This window comes from Ochotona princeps, chromosome 8 (assembly GCF_030435755.1).
Source record: "Ochotona princeps isolate mOchPri1 chromosome 8, mOchPri1.hap1, whole genome shotgun sequence".
Classification (NCBI taxonomy): domain Eukaryota; kingdom Metazoa; phylum Chordata; class Mammalia; order Lagomorpha; family Ochotonidae; genus Ochotona; species Ochotona princeps.
In genome coordinates this window covers 32400547-32428397 of record NC_080839.1, presented here as the reverse complement: position 1 = coordinate 32428397, position 27851 = coordinate 32400547, and the positions used below count along the sequence as shown (strand labels likewise).

At 42.7% G+C, this 27851-nt stretch overlaps 1 protein-coding gene across 1 annotated transcript; it reads right to left on the bottom strand.

Annotated features, from left to right (window-relative positions):
- Positions 1-776: 776 nt before the first annotated feature.
- On the bottom strand, positions 777-27674 carry CFAP36 (cilia and flagella associated protein 36). Its single transcript, XM_004580129.3, has 10 exons — positions 27393-27674; positions 22185-22249; positions 21602-21703; positions 13635-13749; positions 8277-8364; positions 7216-7267; positions 5934-6036; positions 1646-1785; positions 1321-1470; positions 777-942 (listed from the first exon to the last, which is right to left on the bottom strand). Exons 1-10 carry the CDS (start codon positions 27505-27507, stop codon positions 841-843), a joined length of 1032 nt encoding a protein of 343 aa, XP_004580186.1. The 5' UTR covers positions 27508-27674; the 3' UTR covers positions 777-840.
- Positions 27675-27851: the final 177 nt, after the last annotated feature.

Here is a 27851-nt window from a genome sequence, read left to right as displayed (position 1 = left end):
GGAGACAGAGCTTCCATTTGTTGGTTCACTCCCCAAATAGCCCCAAAAGCCAGGAACTCCACCATGGTCTCCTGCATGGCTGACAGTGACCAGTCAGAAGCACAGCAGCTGGCATTCTGATGTGGGATGCCAGTGTCAGAAACGGCGCTTGACCTTCTACACCAACACCAGCGCAGTGTCATCTACTAAAGTCCACTTGCCCATCCCCACAGAGCAACCACACATCACTTGAAAATGAAAATTTTCATCATGGGATTTCCCTGCTTTAAAACTTGACTTCCTACTGCCCATATTACAAATGTAAAATCCTCACACATTTTCTACAAGGTCCTGCACAATCTACAATTTCATGTTAGCCCTCTGGACTCACAGAACGTAGACCATCAGTCAATATGTGCTTTGCTCTTGCTGCAGAACCAGAATTATTCATCCTTCATGCAATTACCCTTCTAATCAGCTTAAATACTACTTTCTAAAGGGCTTAGCAGGCCCTGCATAGAGGACCGTACTTTTCTCTCTGAGCCTTCTTCACTAGTCCCATGAAGACAGTCCCTGTCAATTAACTGACTACTGTATCCTGAGCTAGGCTAACACTGCCTAGCACAAATACTACATAGAATGAACGCACTGCCAACTTCTATATCTTCTCCAAGACAAAACAGTATCCAAAAATCTGTTAAACAGGCCAGTTTGAGTAGCTCTCTTTTACCTCACGTGTTTAATTAATAATGAGCTTACATTAACATTTACAAAAGCAAGTACTTTTTTATAATACACTTGGTATAAGGATTAAATAATTTATTTTAAAAAAATGAACTGCAACTTGGCTCAATTTTTTAATTACTTATTAATAACTTCTTCTTTAAGTTTCTCTGCAAGTAGTCGCCTCTTTAGTAATGTCTCCTTCTCTTCTGCTGTCATTTCTGGTTTTTCTGTCATTTCCTTTAAAAAGAGAAAAAATAATTAGCCAATAGTATTATATAGGCTCATTTTTGTAAAAATTTCCAGCATATTGCCTCAAACAACAATCACAAGCCATTAAAACTGGCACAAAGCTGCAGACAATGGCCGGTGTGCTGGTGCTGCTCCGCACAGGACATCTCAGACACTTCACAAAACTGGGCGACAGTCGGGGGGAGGGTAATGAAGCTGCCATTATTTCTCCCTCATATCCTCTTCATCACAACTGACTTCCTACAACTGCTTTAATAGGATGAGTAATATAGGTGGATCCACCAGCAAAATTCATCAGAGGCTTTCTCTTGGACATAATGAGTTCATTCGTTCCTCCTGATTTTGACATACTGAGGCCAGCCGTACCTCTGCATCCCCTGTAGGCGTTCCTTTCTGCTCTGCATTTTCTATCTGTTTGCTCCTTGTATCTTTTCTCATGGACATCAATTTATCTCTCTTCTGTTTTAGATAGTGTTCTCGTTGCCGGAGCTCTTCCATTCCAAGTGCTGACAAATTCTGGGTCAAAAACGAAAAGGAACTATCTGAATTGAAGTCTACATACTAAATGACACAGACACCCACCGTGATTCAATTAGATGTTTGATTTCATGAGCAACAGAGCCAAGTGTCTGCTATTCCCAGTACGATGTCATTTTGTTCATGCTTCCTAAGGAGTAATGTTTTGACTTACTGCTATCGGTCCTTCGATGCTTCCATGTTCTAAGCCAGAATTTTTCAAGTCCTTTGGTGGAAGTGAGGAAGTTTCAGGCAACATGTCCACCTTTCTTGCCAAGGGTTGAACTGACTGATTTGCAAAATGCACTTTAGCTTCTGGCAGTAATTAGATAATGAGACCAGTTACATCATTTTAAGAAACATTATGTATTACAGTCAACCAGCTAATGTTAGTAATACTTGTTCTTTCTCACATTCATTCAGTCCACAAAAACACAATACCCACATTGAGGCAGGCACTGAGAACCATAAACACAGATCCTTAGGCAGCTCATCCTATTAATGATGAATTTCAACAAATACCAGGCTCCTGCTATTTGTACAATACTTTAGCTATAAAAAGACAAAATTCATTAAGGATTACAACTATACCATAATACAGGTAAGCGGAAGATTTTCTGCAAAGGGCCATGTATGTATTGATAATATAATTTGTACACCATAGAAAACTATGGACTTGAAAATTAGCCTGCTATATATGTTTGTTGTATTTTGAGTCCCATCTGTGGTTGGCTTGGCAGGGTCAGACCAAATATTAGGCTGCCCTCATGTGGCACATGTTCCCAAGCCCTGCAGAGCTGCCACAAAAGCCAAATAAATAGTATATCCATAATTTGAGAGCAGGTAAAATTTTGAAGTGGCTGCATGTTTTCAGAGCAGCTAATACAAAACTACAACTGTATTTTACCAAAGTGCCAGTAATACCAATAATTTGGCTTATAGCTATATTGAAGAACTATAAACTGACCAAGACTTCTAAAGCAGGCAGAAATTGAAAACTGTATAATAGGATCACTCAACACTTAACCTATTTGTTGGCTACTAAGGCAGTATTAACATTCCAATTGCTCCTGTTAGCTATTTTTTATTATAACTTAGGTGTTAAGTGCTGGACTAGAAAAGAAAACAATGAGAGCAGCAAAGACAACATGAAAATGATGCTAACAACCAAAAACATGATCGAACTTGCTATACATGTCCTTGAGTGACTGAAAAGCTGGCCAGCAACCAGAACCAGAAATAGAACTGTGCTGTACTAGAGACTGGACGAAGGAGCACCATGTGGCCTACAGCTGACTGCTGCATCAGGAAGTGTGGAGGAAGAAGCCTTACAGATTCCCGAGTGTCAGGGAAGTCTCTGGAAGACGAGCTGGAGCTAGCACTCCAACTCAGACAAGGAACTACAGGAATAAAAATATGTTTAAAGATAAGTTCTCTCTAGTATAAGGAAACCATCACGCAAATTGGAATGTATAGTGATGGAGTAATGGAGACTACCATATCCAGATGTGAAGACACAATGTAATGTGCATCCATGGGTTGTCCTCGGCTGCTTTCCCAGGCCACAAGCAGGGAGCTGGATGGAAGCAGGGCTGCTGGGATTAGAACCGGCACCCATATGGGATCGTGGCACATTCAAGGCGAGGACTTCAGCCACTAGGCTACTGCATGTGGCCCAAAAATAAATAAATCTTAAAGAAAAAAAGGATTTACCAAGGGGTCAGAGTTGTAGCATAGCATGTTAAGCCAGTGCTTGCAACACAGGCATCCCATATGCGCATTGATTTAAGCCCCAGCTGCTCCACCCCGTCCTATTCCTGCCCCGCTAGAATAAACCTCCCAAGATACCTCGTAAAGAAAATTTTTAAAAAAATAGTATCATTTACACTGATATCCAAAAAAATTACTTATGCATAAAATCTAGTAAAATAAGCACAAGATTCATATAAGGAAAAATTTTTAAATTCTGATTAAAGCACTCGAAGAGCCAAATAAATGAAAATATCCCGTGTTTATGGATAGGGAGTTCTAACAATGTGTAGCTATCAAATAAACTCAATGTAATCCCTTCAAAATCATAGGAAGTTATTTTGCGGACATTGAAAAACTTACCCTAAAATCTACCTTGAAAAGAAAAAGAGGGGCAGCACAGTAGTGTAGCATGTTAATCCACCCCGCATGAGTGCCAGCTCAAGTCCTAGCTGCCCCACTTTCCAAGTCAGCACCAGATGGCTCAAGTCCTTGGGTGCCACACCCACTTGGGAGTACTCCTGGCTACGGAATTTGGATCAGCTCAGCTCTGGCTGTTTCAGCTCTATAGGGAGTAAGCCAGCAGACAGATCTCTATGTCTCTCTCAGTAACACTGACTTTCAAATTAACAAGGAACAAAGTTGAAGACTAATCAATACATTGTATTACTGAGAAAGACCGACAGAGAGAGAGAGAAAGCAAGCAAGCAAAGGACAAACAGATTAATAGGAAAATGGGAGAGAAAAGAATCTGAAATCTAGACATAAACTGAATCTTTAGTAAAAACTAAATCAAAATGAATTCTAGCACTAAACAGAAAAGGCAAAACTATAAAGTTCCTAGAAAGTTAACAGAATTAACCCCAGATGACCCTGGACATGGTGATAGCTTTTCAGTATAGCACCCAAGGCACAATGCAAGAAACAAAAATTTGGGAAAAAAAGAAAAAAAATGGGAAGCTGGACCTCATTAAAATATAAAGCTTCTCAATAAGACTACAACAAGAAATTGAAAAGACACAGTTTAGGAGGAAAAAAACACATCAGAAAAAGCATACTGTTACATGCAAAGAACTCCAAAAACTCAACAATAAGATGAACCTCATTAAACTAATAGTATAATATCCTTAACAGTCAAATCACCAAAGATACACTGTTGGGAAATAAGCATATCATGTCATGAGAGCAATGCAAGTAGAACAATGAGATATTACTACCCACCTATTAGAATGTTCCAAACCTGGAACACCAACACCACTAAATGCTTTCAGTCATTGTTGGTTGGAATGTAAAATGGAATAGCCACTTTGGAAGGCAGATGGTAATTTTCTTACAAAATTTAACATGTCCTTGGAAGCTAAAATTGTATGTAGAGGGTTACAGGACTTGAATGTCCCTGAGACTCCCTAGTGAGCGTTGATGATTTTGCTTGCATTTCCTTGAGGCCTGAGGGCTGCAGCATTTAGAACATCCCCTCCATTCCTCTGGCGTGATTACAGTCAGGTAGTTCTATCTGTGCTTCCCTATATAAATCCTGATCTGCTTCCCTTCTGTGGAAAAGGAATTTGGGATGTTGTAGGCACTAGCCTGTCACCATTTTAGCTCCTACCGTCCTTTAAAAAAAAATGTACCACTTTCTTTTCTCCAAATCCTTAACTGTTAAGGATTGTGACAAAACATTCTTGACAAAACAGTGACAAGGATTGTGACTAAAGGATTGTGGGGACGTGCCATTATATGTTTTTCCAAACTCAGAGAATGTGCAGCATCAGAAGGAACCCTAAAATAAGCTACAGATTTTGTGTGATAATGACACATCAAAGCAAATGTATTAATTCTAACAAGTGTACCCCTGTAATGGGAGAGGCTGTAAATATGTGGGAACAACAGATACTGAAAAATCTGCCCTTTCTGCTCAGTTTTGCTATGAACCTAAAACTGTGGAGACAGTAATTGTAAACATCAAGTTGCACTCCAACTTAAACAGATTCCAGCTTCAGAAACCCTTCTGAAGTGTAAGGGTCATGCAAGAGTCAAGGAAGACAAGGTAAGTCACTGTCACCACTGAAGAGCTCAACGATCTAGACAAGTCACTCAACTTTCTTTAATTTCTTATTTAAAAAGAGATAAAAAGCAGAATAAGGATCATAGTATTTTTAATTCACATAAGGACATTTCTTTAAAAACCACAGGAATACATGATAAAAGCAAACGGGAAACAGGATAACTCAATTTCTATTTCAGAATTACTTGTTCTCTTACACTGTAGAAAATCGGGAGCTGAGGGTGTATCTGCAGCATTTTGTAGTTCACTACTAATGGCTTCCTCTAAGCAGTTCCATCAAGTTTAGTTTCAAAGACAGACTTTCTGACGGACCAGATAGACAAACTGGATACCATTATTTTTTTATGGTGCTCTAATTCATTAAGAAAATAATCCAACCCTGTCTTTGCAAGTTCCGTCTCTGGGGATGAGAGCAGCCGAGGTGCCAGGGACACAGGTTGCAGGCTGCAGTTGAGCCCAGAGGCCACTGAGCTGCAGAGGGTTGCTCACTGCTCCAGCTCTGGGCGCCCCTGGGCAATCCGGGAACTGTACTCTCTTTCAGTTAAGTGTTTCCTACTCAGAGCCTCTTTAGCTAAATTCACAGACCTTTTTACAGCCATGCAATGCTCGCTCCCAGGATTAAAGAAAGTGAAGCATCCATCACCCTTACCTGCAGCGGAGTGTCCAAAATGCTCGCCACCTCCTATGGAATTACTCATTTTGACAGCTTCACCAGGATATTGTGGGGGCTCCTCTGTTTTACTCTCCGATAACTTGAGGGTTCCATAACATAATTTTAAAAAACATACACACTATTTAGAATTGTTTAGACTAATTCACTTCCTAAGGGATACAAAGACATTATTAAAAAATATGTATCTACTGACTGGGATCATAAATAACAGATTCTATTTTCCCAATGTTTGTAAAGATTCTGTTAACATCTCAAAGCTCCCACCTTATGAAGGAGGTCAGCTTTCATTTCGAACTATAGCATGCTAGCATTCACATGACTGTGAGCAAAATACCCAGAAATACTCTGACAGAAATAAAGTTCCTGAATAATAAGACTTGTCTGCTTAATATTATATACACATTTCTATGTACAGAAAACATTACTTTAAATACCTGAAATAGCCACATATCTTAGAAAATAAGCTAACTAATGTTAGTTTAGTTTTCCTTATGGGAAATATGTAACCATGTGCAGATTATTAGGCAAACTCATGGATACCTAAATCCTAAGGTCCTACAAGGGGACTTGTTTACACCATCTCTTTCCATAACAAAATCTCAAAAGAAAAACCAAAAACATAGCCCTAAAACATTCAAGAAATCTAATATAGTTTGCATATAAACAGAGATCTTCCAATAATAGATCAGATTCGGAGTCCAACACTGTGGCACAACAGATTAGGCTGCCACCTGCAGCATGGACATTCATATGTGGGTCAGTTGAAATCCTGCCTGCTCCGTGTCCCATTCATCTCCCTGCTCATAACCTGGCAAAGCAGAGGAGGATGGGGCCCGGCGGCGTGGCCTAGCGGCTGAAGTCCTCGCCTTGAAAGCCCCGGGATCCCATATGGGCGCTGGTTCTAATCCCGGCAGCTCCACTTCCCATCCAGCTCCCTGCTTGTGGCCTGGGAAAGCAGTCGAGGACGGCCCAATGCATTGGGACACTGCACCCGCGTGGGAGACCCGGAAGAGGTTCCAGGTTCCCGGCTTCGGATCGGCGCGCACCGGCCCGTTGCGGCTCACTTGGGGAGTGAATCATCGGACGGAAGATCTTCCTCTCTGTCTCTCCTCCTCTCTGTATATCTGACTGTAATAAAATGAATAAATCTTTAAAAAAAAAAAAAAAAAAAAAAAAAAAAGCAGAGGAGGATGGCCCAAAGCCTTGGAACCAAAGAGAAAAAAGCAACAAACATATTCTTGTCATGTTTTGAAGGCACCTGTTTTATTCTTTTCCTTTCTTCTTCCTGGTCATATTCCTCTTTTGATTTTCTGAAATATTCAAAAATAAAATATTTTTAAAAATTCTTTGTTTTGATCAAAGAGCAAATATTCAACCAACCAATGTGCTAAGCTAAAATCATAATATAAGCATAACATTTGGGATACAAAGATGGAAAATAATTAAGTCTTGCTCTAATGTGGCTCATGAGCATCTGAGAAAGATGGATACAGGTATAAAACGTAACATAAAATACAGCTTTTCATTTTAATTTAGAGGTGTAAAAATCCTAGCTGAGCAAATAACAGATTTAAACTCTTCAACCCAAATGCAAAGAGCAAATTCTATCAACTCAAACTTTACTCTCCCTCTTTAGAGAGATAACTAATAATACAGTGTTCACTTTTAAGATCACCAGTCAGCCAATAATGCCGAAACTACACAAGAGATGAGAGGACAACAGACCCTACGCAGAGGAAATGCCCACTGACCTGTCTTAGTTCTCTGCCGGCCCTTAGAGTGGGCTTCCCATTCCATGACAGACATGTGCCTCAGAATCAGGAAATGGCAAGAAGAGGAGACTGAGAAGATACTCCTCTGGAACAGAAGCTTCCCAGTGGCCTCCCTGCCTTGCAGGTTCTCCAGTCCCTCTATCAAGTCTAGCCACCCAGCCTCTTACTGTGAGCCCCACTAGGAGATCCAGAAACCATGGTGTGTCCTGCTTAGATCAGGCCACTAAGCCCTCTGCAGGACTCAGGCTGGGAGTACTGCAACTTCTCTCCATCAGTGCCCAGTTCCTCACAGATACGCTGGAGGTAAGAGAAAAATCCTTTCATTGGGGCTGATCTGGTATGAGTCATCTGAAAGTAATTTTTATGTCCATTAATAAATAATATATATATACAGAGTTACAAGATGACACCTTATGGTCTTCAATGGACAACTTAGATATTTTGGTAGTTCATCATATTTTCTGGTTCAAATATATGCAGATTATATAATATTACCAATACATATATAATATAACAGGTAAATCCTTCAAAACATAAAGCACAGTACCTAAGAACTTCTCTCAGGATTTTCATCTCTTGCTGTTCAAGCTCATTTGCCATGTCAGAACCATCTGTTAGGCAATCAGGTAACACACCTGTTCAAAATCAAAGACCACAGGAAGAATGTCAATTCAACTGAAAACACTCCCTTCTCACTATTCTAGTTCATTCACTGCAACTCAGTTTAGAAGTGACACAGAAGAAGCACTCAAAGCTATTATCTTATTACTACCTTTTAAACTTTTCTCACTTTAGAGACTACGCTCCATCCAAAATAATACTAATAATAATTTACCTAGAAATTTAGATTAGCAATTATTTGTATTGGCTAGTAAAAATAACAAAGATGCATGGCAATACAATTAATTGATAAAAGTTACTATCTTCCTTAATCACATCATGTGTGAGGTCGTACTGCTGAAATCATTGAGCAAGGGTTACGAAGGAAACTGTGTATTGAAAGATACACTCTTACAATAAGTGAAGCAAACAAAAGAGTGTGCTCACTGTGTGCACCGAAAGCATCATGCTAAGCACCTGCGGTATTAAGACCAACAATCAGGACGCTCACGGCTTCTGCTCTGATGCTGGTTTTTTTCCTTCTTTTTTTTTTTAAGATTTATTTATTTTCATTGGAACGTCAAATTTACAGAGAGAAGGAGGGACAGAGAGGAAGATCTTCTGTCTGATGGTTCACTCCCCAAGTGACAGCAATGGCTGGAGCTGAGTCAATCCAAAGCCAGGAGCCAGAAGTTTCTTCCTGGTCTCCCACGCAGATGCAGGGTCTCAAGGCTTTGGGCCATTCTCTATTGTTTTCCCAGGTTACAAGCAGGGAGATGGATGGGAAGTGGAGCAGCTAGGAAACAAACTGGTGCCCATATGGAATCCCGTCACATATAACAAAAGGACTTTAGTCACTAGGCTACTGTACTGGGCCAACAGAATCTCTCTTAATTTTACCTTCCACCCCTTTATCCACACATGACTGGGATCTTGAATGTGCTCTAAAGTAAAGTAGTTTTATTATTTTAATACCTTTAATATTTAAAGGCATTTTTAAATTAGGTGTTTTGAGAGCATTTGCAAATTCACATATGGTTGCAAGAAATAATAAAGATGTGGGCCCAGCACGGTAGTCTAGCAGCTAAAGTCCTCACCTTGAACACGCCGGGATCCTATATGGGTGCTGGTCCTAATCCCAGCAGCCCCACTTCGCATCCCGCTCCCTGCTTGTGGCCTGGGAAAGCAGTCAAAGACGGCCCAAGGACTTGGGACCCTGCACCTGCGTTAGAGACCCAGAAGAAGCTCCTGGCTCCTGCCCTAGGACTGGCTGAGCTCCAGCTATTGCGGCTGCTTGGGGAGTGAACCATTGGATGGGAGATTTTCCTCTCTGTCTCTCCTCCTCTCTGTATATCTGCCTTTCAAATAAAATAAATAAATCTTAAAAAAAAATTATAAAGATGTTAGTGCTCTTGTTAGGTTAAGAGGTGACTGAGAGTCTCTTAGTTCAGGTAAAGGGCTGGGACCATTTTCACATGGCAGGGTGACTACGTGAAGAAAACAGTCGCCCTAGGAAGACAGCCCTGGACCTTTATACATCTTAGAGTTGCTTTTCCTCTGCCCAAGCTAACATTCCAGCCTTTTTGCTTTATGGTACTGGAGAGCACTGTTTGGAGCTAAAAGGGGGTGTGGTGTGGAAGGTTAAGCCAGATAACCAGTGAGCAGCGGTTTATACTGGTTAAGATTGTCTAGTGAGGCCTTGAGAGACAGAGAGGATGTGAAAAGGAAAAGCAAAATAACACGCATGGCTGTGGCAAAGCAAAGCACTGCCACTCATTTAGTGTGCACGCGCCAGCAAGCAGCTGTGGAGTGCAGACAGTGCGACCTGCTGCTGGTCCCGGGCCCCTCAGGTTTTTACCCACTATCCCCTACTTTTGCAAAGCTATAGTTCATCATCACAAGCAGAAAACACATCTATATAACTTACCAACACAAAGTGCATTTTTTTCAATTAAAAATAAAAATTATTATTCTCATATCATGCTTAAAGAACATTAAAAATACTAAAGAAAAAATAAAGCAACAGTACGAAATATTTCAAAACCAGCAAAATAATTCTGATTTGCATTTCCCCAAAATCTTCTATAAACTACAACCAAGAACCCAGCGAGTCTTTGAATTTTTTTCATCACAGTGACAATTTTCAGTAACTTCAAGTACAATCAAGCTGGATCTCAGGTACCCTCACTCCTAGATCTAAGTTAAAGAACAATTCAAGGGCCCGGCGGCGTGGCCTAGCGGCTAAAGTCCTCGCCTTGAAAGCCCCGGGATCCCATATGGGCGTCGGTTCTAATCCCGGCAGCTCCACTTTCCATCCAGCTCCCTGCTTGTGGCCTGGGAAAGCAGTCGAGGACGGCCCAAGGCTTTGGGACCCTGCACCCGTGTGGGAGACCTGGAAGAGGTTCCTGGTTTCCGGCATCGGATCGGCGCGCACAGGCCGTTGCGGCTCACTTGGGGAGTGAATCATCGGACGGAAGATCTTCCTCTCTGTCTCTCCTCCTCTCTGTATATCTGACTTTGTAATAAAATAAATAAATCTTTAAAAAAAAAAAAAAAGAACAATTCAAAACACAACTATTAAAAGTTCTGTGGCAGAAGCCACGGAGTAGCTTAAGTGTAAGTGAACTGTGCCACAGTGTGGTCTGGCAGCAGCTCTCCCCTCCTTCCTTCCTCCCATGAACCAGGCTTTGTGCAGGTACCAAGCAGCCAGCTTCTCGGAGGTGGGGACCCCCACGACTCCAGGAGAGAGACTCACAATTAAGCAATCATAATGATCGGTTTCCCCTCGGCTGACAGTCCTAAAACCTCGACAAGGGACCCCATCCCAACTAATAGGAGCTGAGGGGAGATCCAGTCAAGGGCCTCCGTCAAAGTGCTGTCTTGTTAACCAAGAGATGTGCATGAGGACGCTCATATGAGACACTGTTGAGTTTGCATCTGATACAGCCAGCGTACAATCACGAAAAAAGACCCTAACAATGGCAGGGTTTAAAGACAGATATCACTGGATTCTTGATGAAAAACGGCATTGAGTCACTGAATTCACCAACTCTGCAGCTGTCTTCCTTTCCTCCCGTTCCTCCGACCTCCTTGCTTTGTGAGATGATTTCTAATAGCTTAGGCCACTTTCAACAGGGTATTCCATTCTGAGAAGCCTGAAGCAGCTAGCTGATACAAGCTCTATGTACCAATTCCGTTCTGATTAAAATCTAAATGAGCTTCCAGTTAAATTACACACTGGAAATTACAGAGGAACAATATCAAGGTCACTAATCCTTCTTGGTGAGACTGATCATCTCAGAGCAGATTTTACTAATATAAAATATTATTAAAACTCCTTATTCCACACATCACAATAAAGCCTAGTTTCAGGAAAACTCCGAGGAAATGATTTCATAAAGTAAATCAATAGTAGAAAGACAGACACAAGACTATTTTCTTTTTTTTTTTTTTAAAGATTTATTCATTTTAGAATCTGGTCTGGGAATACCTCAAAGTATCTTTGGAGATCTCCCCACTTGAACTGCTGGACTCAGAATTCTAACCAAGAAAAGACAGAAGACAGAATAGGACAATCATTCATCTCAGCTACATGTTGGCAGCGAAATATGGGACAAATGGAGACTTCATGATGAACCATATCAATCAGTGGACCACCTCATCGAGCGAAACTGGCAGTGACTCATAACTGGAGAACTATTAACTCCACTTGAGCACATATCTCAGAGCATGCCCCACATATGGGACTTGGGGTGGGCGGGAAACCGGGTGGGGCTTCTCCCTCAATACCCCCTTTTACCTCAGATACATGATGGACATAATAGCATTGCCCACCTCCCTATCCCCCTGAACCTTTTTTTTTTTTTTTTCCTTCTCTTTCTTGATTTTCCTTCAACTATAGTTAACTATGTAAAGATTGTCAACAACAATACAATAAAATGGATTATATATAAAAAAAAAAAAAAAAAAAAAAAAAAAAAGATTTATTCATTTTATTACAAAGTCAGATATACAGAGAGGAGGAGAGACAGAGAGGAAGATTTTCCATCCAATGTTACACTCCCCAAGTGAACCGCAACGGCCTGTGCGCGCCGATCCAAAGCCGGGAACCTGGAACCTCTTCCGGGTCTCCCACGCGGGTGCAGGGTCCCAATGGATTGGGCCGTTCTCAACTGCTTTCCCAGGCCACAAGCAGGGAGCTGGATGGGAAGTGGAGCTGCCGGGATTAGAACCGGCGCCCATATGGGATCCCGGGGCATTCAAGGCGAGGACTTTAGCCACTAGGCCACACCACCGGGCCCAAGACTATTTTCCAAACTAACACAGAGAAACAGCAATGTGTGGTACATTCTTCAGATTAGGGCGCTGTCATCACCTCCCCCAGATCAACAGCTCTACTGCCTGCTGCGAAAAGCACGGATGTTTATGTGTCAGACAAATGAGAGGGAGACTCCCCAAAAGGAAGTCAGCAGCAGTCTGGCCTGCAGTAAGAGATCTGCTGGTTCTCCTACCTTCCAGGAACACAGGAAAGGTCTTGCCGCCAAACCATTCAAGAGGTTGCAGGCCACCAAGGACCAATGCCCATATACTGAGCAAACACAATCAGGAACCAAGGTGAAATAACCAGAGACCCAAACTCAGAAACACAGTGATAACTTGGCCAGAACAAGAAGCAGGTTGTAGGATGGTAAATGTCAAGTTTAGTTACACCGCAAAAGCAAGAGCTAGAGAGGAAAGTGATTAGAGAGCAGTCAGGAAGAGGACACGGTGAGAAAGCACCAGGGCCGCGGCTGCAGCAGTCATTGCCTCTGAGCACGGTGGCTCTCCGTGGAGTCCTGGGACCAGCATCCCTGGCACTACCCAAGAACATGAGACACGCTGCTTGATTAAGAGCTACTGAATGAGAAAGGGAGTTTCAACAAGCCTCACAACTGTTCCACTCTGCTGACAAAAGCTTGAGACCCAGCATCTCCTCCAAAGTCCTAATAGTAACAAAAATGAACCAACAAGAAAGAAATCACCTCCTGTCAACAGGAACCAAAATTTCATAAACACAATGGCTGGGCAGAAAATTGAGCTCTTTGAAACATAAAACAGTATTAAATTTAATTCTGATTGGCTTTCTTCAAGATGTCAAATGCAGAGCAATCAGAAAGCTTATACTCAAATCTCCTGTGTTAGAGGAAGATTTTTTTAAACGTAAAACAAATGTAGGAAAGGCAACTACATCTAAAATTGTAACAAAACAGCCAGTAACAACAATAGAATGTGTGTATCACTTAAGTTTCTGACTTGAACAACTTACCATTTCGCTCTTGAATTATCCGAATAGCTTGCAGCTGCATCTCCATGTTCTTCTGGACCATCATTGCTTTGAAGATCGTAAAATCTGCTGCTGCCAACACAGGCTGCAAAATGGCCTGTGGAAAGAAATGTTGAGATTAAGGCAAGATTTAAGTTTGTAAAGTATTTCCCATACATTCAAGTAATTTCCACTAGAAAACTGCACATTAATTCAAGAACACTACATTTTTTTACTAGATGACTAAAAGAATACTTTTAATATTTTATTTTACAATAGGACTCTCTCTCCAATACCCCAGGCCTCCGGCAGGCTAAGGATGACAGTGACACTGGTTCCAACTGAGCCAGGGTTGAAAGACTGAAAAACAGCATGGGCATCTGCCTTACTTTTTTGAAAGTGACCACTTCAGTATCTGGGTTTGTTTTGTTAGCCAAAATAGTAAAAACTATTCCATTTATATTCTGTCATTTGCAATTAGTTTCATGAAAAAGTGTACTCAGTAATGACAAGATTAATTTAAAAAGTACCAAATTTACTGGGGGCTTGGGGATTGGTACGGAGGTTAAGACACAAGTTGAAAGGCTCACATCTCACATCACAATGTCTAGACTCCGAGTGCTGGGTGCACTCTGGAGCCAGCTCCCTGATAATGCATACTCTGGGGGTACAGTCCAGGTGCCCCAGCTCCTGACACCCACAATGGAGAGCTGCATTTAGTAATGGGCTCCTGGCTTAAGTCTCGGCCAATACCAGGTTTTGCAGGCATCTGAGGAGTGAACAAGTGGATGAAAGATTGCTCTCTCTCTCTTCCTATCAAAGTGGAAAAGAAGAAACTGGAAACGAAGTGTAACAAACTACAAAATACTATGAGATTGCAGTCCAGCTGGTTTCTATGGGAAGTTTCTTGAAGGCTGTAGAGTTAAAAGTAATGGGCTGAGCATCATGGCCTAGCAAGTTAAGCCTCTACCAGTAGCACCAACCACCCATATGCACATCAGTTCAAGTTCCAGCTGCTCTACTTCTGACCCAACTCCCTGCAAAAGGCCTGGAAAGCAGTGGAGGAAAGTGCAAGTGCTTGGGCCCCTGCACCCACGCAAGAGACCTGAAAGAAGCCCCTGGTTCCTGACTTTGCTTCATCCCAGCTCCAGCCAGCACAGCCTTTGGGGAGTGCAATAGCAGATGGAGGCTCACTCTCTCTTGATCTCTTTCTCGTCTTCTCTCTGTTGTAACTCAAGCCTTCCAATTTAAATCTTTTGATAAAGAAATCAATGCAAATATAAAATCGTAACTTATGATGTCTAAGAAATTAAGAAAACAAAAACACTACCATTGAGGGCCCAAATGAGTACTTCTCAGACTCCTGAGACCAACACAATAGTGACGAGCAAGCCAAATCTCAAACTCATCAATAATATAGAAAACACACGGACTCCCTAAACACTCAGAACCTTTTTATCCCGTCTCCAGCTTCACATATCAATGAACCAGGCGGTCAGATAAAATCACACTGAGGCCTCCAGGGGCATGCCCTTTACTGGAAGGCAGCAGGACAATGTCACAGGAAACACCTCGGCTCTCTGTTTCGAAGAGGAGGGAGCCCTGCCCTCAGCCAACAGCTCCCGTCCTAGGCAACGGCAATCCAGCCAAGCAAAAACAAAGTGCAGAAGAGTCAACTCCAGGGGAAAATGAAAAAACTTGTCTCAAATTCACAGATACCGTCCACCAGAGAGCACAGCATTTACTCTTCGAAGTTTCATGCTCTTCATCTATAAACTAGCACAATAATATTTACACTGTGTTTTACTGGATAGCTAAGACTTTTATATTAGTAAAACAAACTATGGCAGTTATAAGAATTGGCCACAAGAGAGTTAGATCAAAACACATAGTACCAAGTTTCAAAGCACAATAGTCTTTGAATATCCTTTAAAAATTGATTGAAATGACTAACTACGTTGAGAAGACTCTATTTGGGAAGTGATATCAAAATGGCACTATCGTCTCACCCATTAGGATGGGTACACAGAAAAAAAAAAGTGCCCTTTGTGGGAATGTAAATGATATCACTACAGAACATAGTATCATTCATCAAAAAGTTCCAAATAGAGTTACCATATGATCCAGCAATTCCTCTTGTGCGTATATATACAAATAAATGAAAAGCGATATCAAACATGAGATAGATATGTATATACGTGATATATGTATACATATACATATTTTTAAGATCTATTTATTATTATTAGAAAGGCAAATTTACAGAGGTAAGGTGAGAGACAAATCTTCCATTCACTCCCCAAGTGGCAGCATAGGCCAGAGCTGCACTGATCCAAAGCCAGGAGCTAGGAGCCTCTTCCGGGTCTCCAAAGCAAATACAGTGTCCCAAGGCTTTGTGCCGTCCTCTACTGCCTTCCCAGGCCACAAGCAGGGAGCTGGAAGGGAAGCAGAGCAGCCAGGACACAAACCAGCACCCATATGGGATCACAGTGAGGACTTTAGCAACTAGGCTACCGTGCGGACCCAAAAGTGATATGTTTAACTTTCATGTTCATAGACACTTAACTCACAAGCCATGACAAGCTGTAGAAAAATCTTACATGCATATTGATTACTGAAAGAAACCAGTCTGAAGGTCATATACTACATGTTTCTAATTATAGGAGCTTCTGGATAAAGCAAAACTGTGGTGATAGTAAAAATATCGGGTGAAAGACTCTGGGTCTAGGCCCAAAAAGAGGTAGTGCACAGCACTAGGGATTTGTAGGACAACAAAATTGCCTTTTATAAAACTGTAATAGTAAGTGTATGACATTATACAGTTAGCAAAGTCCATTAAAACTGCATAACATAAAGAGCACTAATGTAAATGATGAACTTCAGCTAATAATGTATCAATTCTAGCTCATCAGTGGTAACATATAGCACATGAAAGCAGCATTTTAATAAGGGAAACTATGTTATCTGCTCAACTTTCTACAAATCTGAAACTGCTCAAAAATAACACTTATTAAATGTTTACAGTCTTATCAGAACTCACACAAAATAGTTAATTATCCAGTTTTTTTTTAAGAAAATGAATGGTAACACAACATATGCAATCTCTCAAACAGTGCAAGTTACTGAAAAAAGAATTTTCTCAAGGCATTATTATTGTAACAACCTTTGAAAGTATTTATGTCCATCTTATTAAAGTCAAAACAAATGAAATAAAAACCAAATAAAAAATGACTCTTGTCTCTTGCCATTGAAAAATCTATGGCTTTTTAATACCTACACTGAACCTAGTGGTCACTTTTATCCTCACCAAATCACATACAATGAAGGAAGTCATATTTCAGCTTGAAAACAAAATTTTAAATTTCAGCTCAAAATAGTTGACATAATAAACATTCAGGAAATTATTATATCTTCATATTTTATATTCTTCTGAATAAAACCTTTGAGCCTTAACAAAATCAAACAACAAACAAACAAAAAAGTCCTATGGATATATAACAGAAAAAGTTGATACCTTACAAGAAATTTTCAACTTAAACATACCGTAACAGCAGCCTATGTCTGACAATCAACAAACCACATGAAAAGAATTTTCCAAGTCTGCTCTGGCAGTACAATTCAATAGGAGCTGCCAGCAGGTTTCATCAGTCAAAACCAAACCAAGCCAAACAAGCCAAAACAAAACTTACATCCTAAATAACATAAGGGAAGCAATTGATTCTTGAGCTCATGCTTATGCATCCATATTGGCATACAGAAATTTATATTCTGTATTTAGATATGAAGATTAGATTAGATTGCTACAAAACCGTAAATAACATATTTTGAACTATTTTTTCAGTAATGCTGACAGCTTTGTTCTGCTCAATGTTGCTGATATCTGGCGACCGAAAGTTTGCTCTGATAAAAAAAAATAAGGCTAACTAATCCACATAGGGATTGAAACCATCTAGTCTGATTAGCACATAGATAATCAACCATCAAAATAGCTACTATTCTTAAGAGGTGCTTTCATTTAATTATACACTATCTGGTGTAAGACAGGCATTGAGCTAAATGCTTTAGGTAGATTAATTCTCAAACTTCACAGTAACCTTTCCCTTTTTCTTTTTAAAGATTTATTTTATTTTTATTGTAAAGTCAGATATACAAAGAGGAGGAGAGACAGAGAGGAAGATCTTCCATCTGATGATTCACTCCCCAAGTGGTCATAATGGCTGGTGCTGTGCCGATCCGAAGCCAGGAGCCAGAAACTTCCTCCAGTCTCCCACGTGGGTGCAAGGTCCCCAGGCTTTGGGCTGACCTTGACTGCTTTCCCAGGCCACAAGCAGGGAGCTGGATGGGAAGCGGGGCTGCTGAGATTAGAACCAGCACCCACATGGGATCCCAGCGCAATTGAGGAGAGGACTTTAACTGCTAGTTCACCACGCCGGGCCCTCCTATTTTTTTTTTTAAGATTTAGTTATTTTTATTGCAAAGCCATATATACAGAGAGGAGGAGAGACAGAGAGGAAGATCTTCTGTCAGCTGATTCATTCCCCAAGTGACCACAATAGTCAGCGCTGCACCCATACAAAGCCAGGAACCAGGAGCCTCTCCTCGTCTCCTACATGGGTGCAGGGTCCCAAGGCTCTGGGCTGTCCTCAACTGCTTTCCCAGGGCACAGGCAGGGAGCTGCATGGGAAGCATGGCACCTGGGTTTAGAACCGGTGCCCATATGGGATCCCGGCATGTTCAAGGTGAGGACTTTTAGCTACTAGGTTACCGTGCTAGGCCCCCACAATAACTTTTCAATGCAGGGCCCGGCGGCGTGGCCTAGCGGCTAAAGTCCTCACCTTCAAAGCCCCGGGATCCCATATGGGCGCCGCTTCTAATCCCGGCAGCTCCACTTCCCATCCAGCTCCCTGCTTGTGGCCTGGGAAAGCAGTCGAGGACGGCCCAAAGCTTTGGGACCCTGCACCCGCGTGGGAGACCCGGAAGAGGTTCCAGGTTCCCGGCATCGGATTGGCGTGCACCGGCCCGTTGCGGCTCACTTGGGGAGGGAATCATCGGACGGAAGATCTTCCTCTCTGTTTCTCCTCCTCTGTGTATATCTGGCTGTAATAAAAATGAATAAATCTTAAAAAAAAATGATAATAACTTTTCAATGCAGATTCTATTCCCATTTTACAGATGTGGAAACTAAGAACCAGAGTGAATAAGAAAATAATACTGTAAAACAGCATTTGCCTACAGTCTTCCAACCAGTAAATGAGAAAAATGCTGATCTTTCTGTCTCAAAAAGTTACTTTTGTTGCATATAACAAAACTGAACTGACAATCATCTCTAAAGAAATTAAAAGGAAGTATGAAGCAAAAATAAAAGATGTAATGATAATGATTTTAAAACACTATTTTAAACATAAATATTAACAAATAATCTAAAGCTATCCAGATAATGCAAACAAAAGATGTGTGTTTACTATTTCCATGAATATATTTATCTATAAAATAACTCACACTACCTTCGTGGCTCAATTAAGAGGTTGACCAGACCAGCCTGTACCTACAGCCTGCAGCACTGGCATCCCATACAGGTGCCAGTTTTTGAGTGCTGGCTGCTTCACTTCCGATCCAGCTCCCTGCTAATGACCTAGCAAAAACAGCCGCAGAGGGCCCAAGCGCTTGGGCCGCTGACCCCGTGTGAGAGACCTGGGTGAGGCTCATGACTTCAGCTTAGCCCCACCAACCCAACTGCTGTGGCACCTGGGGAGTGAACCAGCAGATGGCTTACTGTCTCCGCCTTGCAAGTAGATCAATGAATTTTTTTTTTTAAAGATTTATTCATTTTATTACAGCCAGATATACAGAGAGGAGGAGAGACAGAGAGGAAGATCTTCCATCTGATGATTCACTCCCCAAGTGAGTCGCAACAGGCCGGTGCGCGCCGATCCAAAGCCGGGAACCTGGAACCTCTTCCAGGTCTCCCACGCGGGTGCAGGGTCCCAATGCATTGGGCCGTCCTCTCCTGCTTTCCCAGGCCACAAGCAGGAAGCTGGATGGGAAGTGGAGCTTCCGGGATTAGAACCGGTGCCCATATGGGATCCCGGGGCTTTCAAGGCGAGGACTTTAGCCACTAGGCGACGCCGCCGGGCCCCAATGAATTTTTTTTTAAAGGTAATGACATCCGAAAGGTGATACAGATACATGGCACATACACAATGGTGACTGATATACTAACAAAATTGAGAGGGGATCGGCTCAGACATGCCACAATATCTCCTCAAGTTTTAAAAGTTGAATATTTGGGGGCTTGAAGGCTATGTTTCACTTTTTTGGTTTTTTTTAAATATACTTCCACAGGCTCAGGGATTCTGTGAACCAGGCATCTTAAGTGAGTGCCCAGCATGGTGGCTCAGTGGCTGAAGCCTCACCTCGCAAGCAGCGCTATCCCATTTGGGCGCCAGTTCGTGTCCCAGCTACTCTACTTCCCATCCAGCTCCATGATTATGGCCTGAGAAAGCAGTGGAGGACGGCCCAAAGCCTTGTGACTCTGCATGAGGAGACCTAGAAAAGGCTCCTGGTTTTGGATTGGCTCATTTCAGGAGTGAACCAATGGACGAAGAATCTTTCTCTCTGTCTCTCCTTCTCTCTGTAAATCTGATCTGCCTTTCCAACAAAAATAACAAATCTTAGACAAACAAACAAACAAAAAGAGTGACCTGAGATGATATTAGTATACAACCTGTTGTGTCAGAAAGTTACACTAGGAGATCAAAGTTCAAAATATAAATTTGGGGTCTCATCATACACAAGCCTCACTGTCCTCTTTCTAGGGAATCACAGTTTATTTGGTAGAAGGTGAGAAACCAAAGTAAATTATTAAGAAAAGCGGCATTTAAGTAGCATCAGTATATTCAGTATATTCAAGAATCCTTATGAGACAATAATTTTGGTTCCAAGACAAAGAAACCCAAAGAACTACAGACTGTGGATGCACCAAGATTTATCAAATGGACTACAGGTGGCGATTTGTGTAGCAGTTAGAACCTCAACCAGGATGTGTGCCTCCCATACTAGACTACCCAGGTTTGAGTCCCAGGTCACTTGACACTTGCAGTTTCCTGCTCATATGCACCCTGAAAGGCAGCAAGTAACAGCTCAAGCATTTGGGTCTCTGCTGCCCACAGGGAAGACCTAGGTTGAATTTCCAAATCCCGGCCCGGCCACCGTGGGCACCAGCTAGCGAGCCAGGGGACTGGGAGCTCATCCGCCTCTCCATTAGCCTGTCTTTGAAAGAAAAAGAAGGTGGGCCCAGCGGTGTGGCCTAGCGGCTAAAGTCCTCGCCTTGAAAGCCCCGGGATCCCATATGGGCGCCGGTTCTCATCCCGGCAGCTCCACTTCCCACCCAGCTCCCTGCTTGTGGCCTGGGAAAGCAGGAGAGGACGGCCCAAAGCTTTGGGACCCTGCACCCGCGTGGGAGACCTGGAAGAGGTTCCTGGTCCTGGCATCGGATTGGCGCGTACCGGCCCGTTGCGGCTCACTTGGGGAGTAAAACATCGGATGGAAGATCTTCCTCTCTGTCTCTCCTCCTCTCTGTATATCCGGCTTTCCAATAATAAAAAATCTTAAAAAAAAAAGAAGGCAAGTGTGGGGTGGGGTGATGAAGGAATAAATTTTTAAAGGGAGACAGCAATTGCAAAATTCATTAGACAACTACATAAATAAAATAGCAGTTTGGATAAACTCTTTAATCTTATCATAGCTCTCATTTCATAAACCTGATTTTTTTCATTTTATCACTTCATTAACACCTTAAGTAATCATTTCTCAACTTTGTTCTAAAAAAGAATCTACATTTCATGAATGATTTTTCACCCTTACCAAAGTCTACAATATTAGACTTTGTCAATCAGTATACCAAACTGCAGTGAAACCTTGGGGGTTTGTGGTAAACAACAATGCTAGCAGAAAAACAAAACAGCAAGAACCTGCGAGGTTCGGGTTTTTGCGAGAGGAGAAGTACATGCTTCTTGAAATTGATCTTCATTAATTCCAATATCTTTGAGGTAACTTTCCAACAGCTTTTCGACCTAAAAAAACAAACACTAACATTTACAATCCATAAAACATGTAAAGACAGTTAGAAAAGTGTAATCAATGCAAATACTCATTACATCATGTAGTAGTAACACTGCCTTACACCAAAGAACAAACCACAAAAAAACAACCTGAGAGGAAGAATCTGATAAAATTTTCTTTCTTCTATCAGAAATAAATGAAGCCCAAGTTTTGAAGTTCCAACTGACTGAACTCCTAACACTTCCCTGGAAGCAATCAGATTATCCAGAAAAATATGTGTAAAGTCCCACAGAAGTGATAAGAAACTCGTAAGAATGAGACGTTCAGAGACCCCTGAAGCCTGGTAGAACTGGTAGTGTTGTTAGGCTAAACTGGAGTTTCAGAAAAATCAAACAATGTCAGTGGAAAAAAAAAATCCACTTTCCAATTAAGAAAAGCTGCAACTATTACTGTAAATACCCTTTAGAAGTCAGTGGGAAAAAAAGTACTCACTAGTTCTTTGTATTCCTGATGAATCTCTGTATAAGTCAACTTGCTTTCTTCTTCATCATCAAAAACTAAATTTAAAAGAGAAAAATATTGCATACCATAAAGAAACAAATCATTTCACTAATACAAATACAACAAAATCTACTCCTGGCCAGGTGGTTCGCCTAGCAACGAATACGCTCATACGCCATGCTGGAGTACCCGAGACTGAGTCCCGGCTCCAGCTTCAGACTCCAGCTCCTTGCCGCAGAGGACCCTGGGGGCCACTGGTGCTGCCTGCAGAGGGAGGGCTTCTGTCACCACAGGGAGGCCTACACTCTGAGTCCCTGCTCTCAGCTTTCCTTTAGCCCAGCGCCAGCCATTGCAGGCAGCTGGGAGGTAAACCAGAGGATGCAGCTTTTGGTATATCTCTGTCTCTCTAAGTAAGTTAATTTAAAAATTTTTATTTTAATCTCTTTACAAATGGAACTACAGTATTATTTTTTTTAATTTATTTTTATTGGAAAGGCAGATTTGCAGAGAGGAGGAGAGACAGAGACAGATTTTCCATTCACTGATTCACTCCTCAAGTAGCCACAATAGACATAGCTGACTCAATCTGAAGCCAGGATCCTCTTCCGAGTCTCTCACAGGGTCCCACGGCTCTGGCCTGCCTGCCGACTGCCTTCCCAGGCCACAAGCAGGGAGCTGGAAAGAAAGTAGAGCAGTTGGAATTAAAACAGGTACCCATATTGGATCTCAGCGTGTGCACAGTGAAGACTTTTATCCACTAGGCTACCGCATCAGGCCCAGCATTATTCTTTTAATCTGGTTCTTAGCTTCAAATTCTTGTTTTTTTGTTTTTGTTTTTTTAAGAAATATATGTAGATAATACAGTATTAATCTAAAATAAATTTTTGGGTCCAGCACGGTAACCTAGCAGCTAAAGTTCTCACCTTGAACACGCCAGGATCCATATAGTCGCCAGTTCTGATCTCAGCAGCCCCACTTCCCATCCAGCTCCTTGCCTGTGGCCTGGGAAAGCAGTCAAGAATGGCCCAAAGCCTTGAGACCCTGCACCCACGTGGGAGACCCAGAAGAAGCCCCTGACTTCGGATCGGCTCCAGTGGCTGTGGCCATTTGGGGAGTGAATCAGCTGACAGAAGATCTTTGCTCTCTGTCTCTCCTCCTCTCTGTATATCTGCCTTTTCAATAAAAATAAATAAAATTTTTAAAAATCTCTTAAAAAGCCTACTTCATATTTAAGAAAAACACTAATTTTTCACTTTTTAATCAATAATACAAGGGTCTTCCAAAATGTTCACAGGAAACAGAATTAAAAGATAAGCTTATTTTCATGCAAAAAGATAAAATTCATACAGTAAAGATTTTCAAAAAGTTCACAGAAAATACTGCAAAAAGAGAAACTTCACATGGATTTCTATTTTTAAGGCTTATTTTTTTATTTATTTAAAAGGCAGAGTTACCAAAAGATAAAGAGAGACAGAGAGAGACTTTCCATCTTTTGATTCACTTCCTAAATTCTTGTAACAGCTTGAGCTGTGCCAGGCTGAAGTCAGGAGCCTGGAACTTGACCTACGGAGGCTGCAACTCTCCCACGTGGGTCCAGGGGCCTAAGCATGTGGGACATTTCGGTGGCATTCTCAAGCGCCTTAGCAGGTGCCTGTACTGAAATGGAGCAGATCAGATGCGAACTGGCGTCCTTATGGGATGTGGCTTTAATTCACCACACCATAATGCCTGCCCAAGAATTTCAATGTTTTGCCCCAAAATAAATTTACTTTTAATGCTTTTTTAATTAACTTTTTAAAAAGATGTGTGTATTTATCCGCAGAGGAGAGAAACAGAGAAAGAATTTCCATCTTCTGGTTCACTCCGCAAATCACTTACAAATGGCCACAATGTTTGATATCCGAGACTGTGTTAGGGCAAAGCCAGGAGGCTAGAATTCCAGCACAGTCTGCCACATGGGCAGCAGGGGCCCAAACATTTCCACCTTCTTCCACTGCTTTCCCAGACGCATTTGCAGGGAGCTGGGTAGGAAATGAGTGGCAGGACTTGAACCCCCAACCCATCTGGGATGCCAGCATCGTATGTGGTGACTCTATTAGCTTTCTGAAGTGTACTCCTGTAATGCTACAATTTTTTTTGGTAAGCTTTCAATGGCATTTTATTCTTAAAACTTTTTTTTTTAAGATTTCTTTATTTTTTTAATTGGAAAATCAGATATACAGAAAAGAAACTCTTCCGTCATTGATTCATTCCCCAAGTGATTGCGATGACAGGAGCTGAGCTGATCCAAAGCCAGGAGCCAAGAGCTTCTTCTGGGTCTCCCACATGGATGCAGTTTCCCAAGGCTTTGGGCCATCCTCTACTGCTTTCCCAGGCCACAGGCAGGGAGCTGGATGGGAAGTGGGGCTGCAGAGAATAGAACTAGTGCCCATATGGGATCTCAGTGCACGCAAGGCAAGGACTTTAGCAGCTAGGCTACTGTGTCAGGTGCTATTCTTAAAACTTTTAAGCTTTAATCCTTTTAATACAATCTCCAGATTATTACACTGGAACTTTTCATATGCAAATTTTACTAGTGTGACTAGGTCATTCCTGCTACCATAGATTAACAATGATGGAAAAATAAACAAAACTTGGAGCCAGCTACTTGGTGTACTGGGTTAAGCTGCCACCTGCAATGCCAGAATTCCATATGGGTACAGTTCCAGCCCCACATGTGGTTGCTCCACTTTGATACAGCTCCCTGCCAATGCACCCTGGAAAGCAGTGGAGGATGACCCAAGAGTTTGGGCCCCAAGACCTATGCATGGGACCTGACCGAAGCTCCAGGGATCTGGCTGCAGCCTGGCCAACCTCGGCTGTGCGAACAGGAACAATCGGATGGAAGATGTCTTTCTATATTTATCCTCTCTCTCTTTGTAACTCTGCCTTTCAAATAAATAAATATTTTAAAGGGAGGGGGATGGCATTGGCATTGTGTTGCCATGAAGCCATCACTTACAATGCCAACTCCTTGTATGGGGAGCAGCTCATATTCTAGCCACTTTGCTTCCTATCCAGTTCCCTGCTGGTAGCTTGGGAAAGCAGCAAAAGACAGCCCAAGTACTTGGGTCCCTGCCAACCACATCAAGAGCCAGACGCAGCATGTGGCTCCTGGCTTTGGCCTGGCCCAACCCCAGCCGAGGTCAGCACCTGGAAGGGAACCAGCTGATGGCAGATATCCCTCTCCTGTAACTCTGACTTCCAAATACACAATTATTCGTTTAAAAATATATATATACACAGAGATTTACTGAATGATTACGTGTGTGAAACAGTATAGATTTAAAAGATGCATATTTCCTCTGGAAGCTACAATTTAAGAAAACAGGACAAGCTCTTGAAGTACAAACATTTTACATTTCCCCAGAACAATCTAACTTCTGTAATTTTCAGTTTAACTATTCAAGAACTCCTCACTATCAACAAGTACAAAATTCTAAAATCTGAGAAGACCCTTCCTCTTACATTAGATCCCAAATCTCATCTCCTACTGCTCTGCGAGCCAAGCCTTGCCTGCCTAGCAATGCACAGTATTTGCAGTACCTCCAAGCATCACATACGCCACTTCAAACCCCCATGCCTTTCTTTGCAGCTTTGCCTTCTTTCTTTGCCATTACTTGACCCTTCGGCCCCTTTCTCTCCCTACCAAGCTTCAAGATACTACAAAGCAGCACTGTCATCATGATTGCTACCCACTGCCACCCCCACACCTCAGCAGCTCCTTTCTAGAAACTCTCAGAGCACAGAGCACCATCAGCACACCTGTGTTGGGACAATGCCACACTGTATTTTACTCTGTGTATCTGCCTGTCTTCTCCAGTAACCCTTGCAAACACAGAATTGTATTTGTCCCTCTATCCCAGGATTTCAGCCTGAGGATATTTAATAAATTAGCAAAGCAATTGAAGAGGCCTTTGCCCGGGTTCCTGATGACAGCTTCCTGCAGATGCAGACCCTAAGCAGCAGGAAGAATGCCAGTCCCTGGGTTTCTACTGCTCCTGTGGCAGCACTGGCTGAGTCCCAAGTAGGGACCTGGTCCAACCCAACGCTGCTCACTGCAGGCATGGGGGAGGGTAAGGAGCAGGTCCTGGTGTTCTTGTCGCTTTCCTCCCACTCAAATAAAATTTTAAAACACAATTCTTAAACAACTACTTTTTAATTTTGATTATGGAAAAAGAAAATGTGATTTTTTTAAAAAAAATTCTGTAGCTAAACTAAATTTCCCCTTTGCCAGATTCATGGAATCTTAGGTTTGAAAGAAGTCGAAAAAGAGCACCCAGGACAATGCCCCATTTGATCATTACATCTCCTTCAATAAGACAACGTAACATTCATTCAAATGTCGTTGGTGCCTCCAGGAACCCATTGCCTTTCAAGTCAGGCTAACCCGTTTTGGATAGATTCCCTTGGAAAGCAAAACTTCCTTCACAGGAATCAGCTTCCCTGTGGCTCTAGCGCCAGCTGTTCTGCCGAATCTTACAGTCCATTCGCTGCAGTCTAACACAAATGTTCAAATGACAGACACGTTATTACTGCTCTCTCAAGGTCTCGCCACACTAAACCATCACCAAAATTTTAGCGGTTCTGGTTCCTTTTCTGAAAATGGGCACTCATTAGTCACCAATCTGAACTCATCAGAAAACGTAGGCGCACATCACCGGCAATGTCATGCCACGTCTGCCTGCTTCCTGGGTGGAAGGTGATCTCCCCCAAATTGGAAAAAGGCAAGATTCGGAGAATTCAACAAGGCCTGCTCAAGTAATCCCATGCTCTCCTTCGCTGCTGCTCCGGGGTGAGTCATTTCTCATCTCCTGGGCTGGCTATACAACAGCCAAGCATCAGCAATCCGAAGGAACGTAGAGACAAATTGACGCGTTCCCTCCACGGGCTGAGAAAGCCCACCCACAGGCACACCGGTCCAGGGTAGGTGCGAGCAAGGTAGGGTCAAAGACGGAATACGGGATTAAAGTTTTAACACTTTGGGACGAGGGAGTGTGTAGGGCTGCGAAGGGGGACGGGCCGGATGAAAGCCATTTCCCCCGCAGAGCTATCGCTACTGCCGACCGACCACCTCCCTGTGGAGACCACCTCCCTGCCAACAGCTCGTGTGTGCCAGGCGAAAAAGGCTCGTCCGTGCGGGCCGGCTCCAGTAATTACCTTCGCATTTCTGCTCCACAAAGTCCAAGATGGGGATGGACCAGTCCGGGCCTCGTAGGAACCCCGCGATGCTCTCCACCACCCATTCCACCTCGTCCTCTTTTTCCGCAGACATCCCGCCTTTCCGGACGGTGCGGATCCCTAGGCCAGGCCCCTGGAGCCCGCCGGGGCCCTGAGGCCGCTGGGAGCAAGGAGCTGAACCGTGGGCCTCGCGGCCGCCGCGCTGCCAGGATCAAAGCCACAAACCAGTTAACGTAAAATGGTCGCTATGGCAACCTGCGCTGCCGCCTCAGCCTGCGGCCCGGAAGTGAAGTCGGCTGCCCTGGAGCCTGCGCATCTCCAAGGGGGGGGGGAAGGGTAGAAGAGTTGCAAGAACGTTTCTGATTGGTTAGGAAAGAACAGCTCCCAGAGGAGCCCTCGCCCATTGGCTCGGAGTTGCTAAGGCTGCGGGTGGAAGTG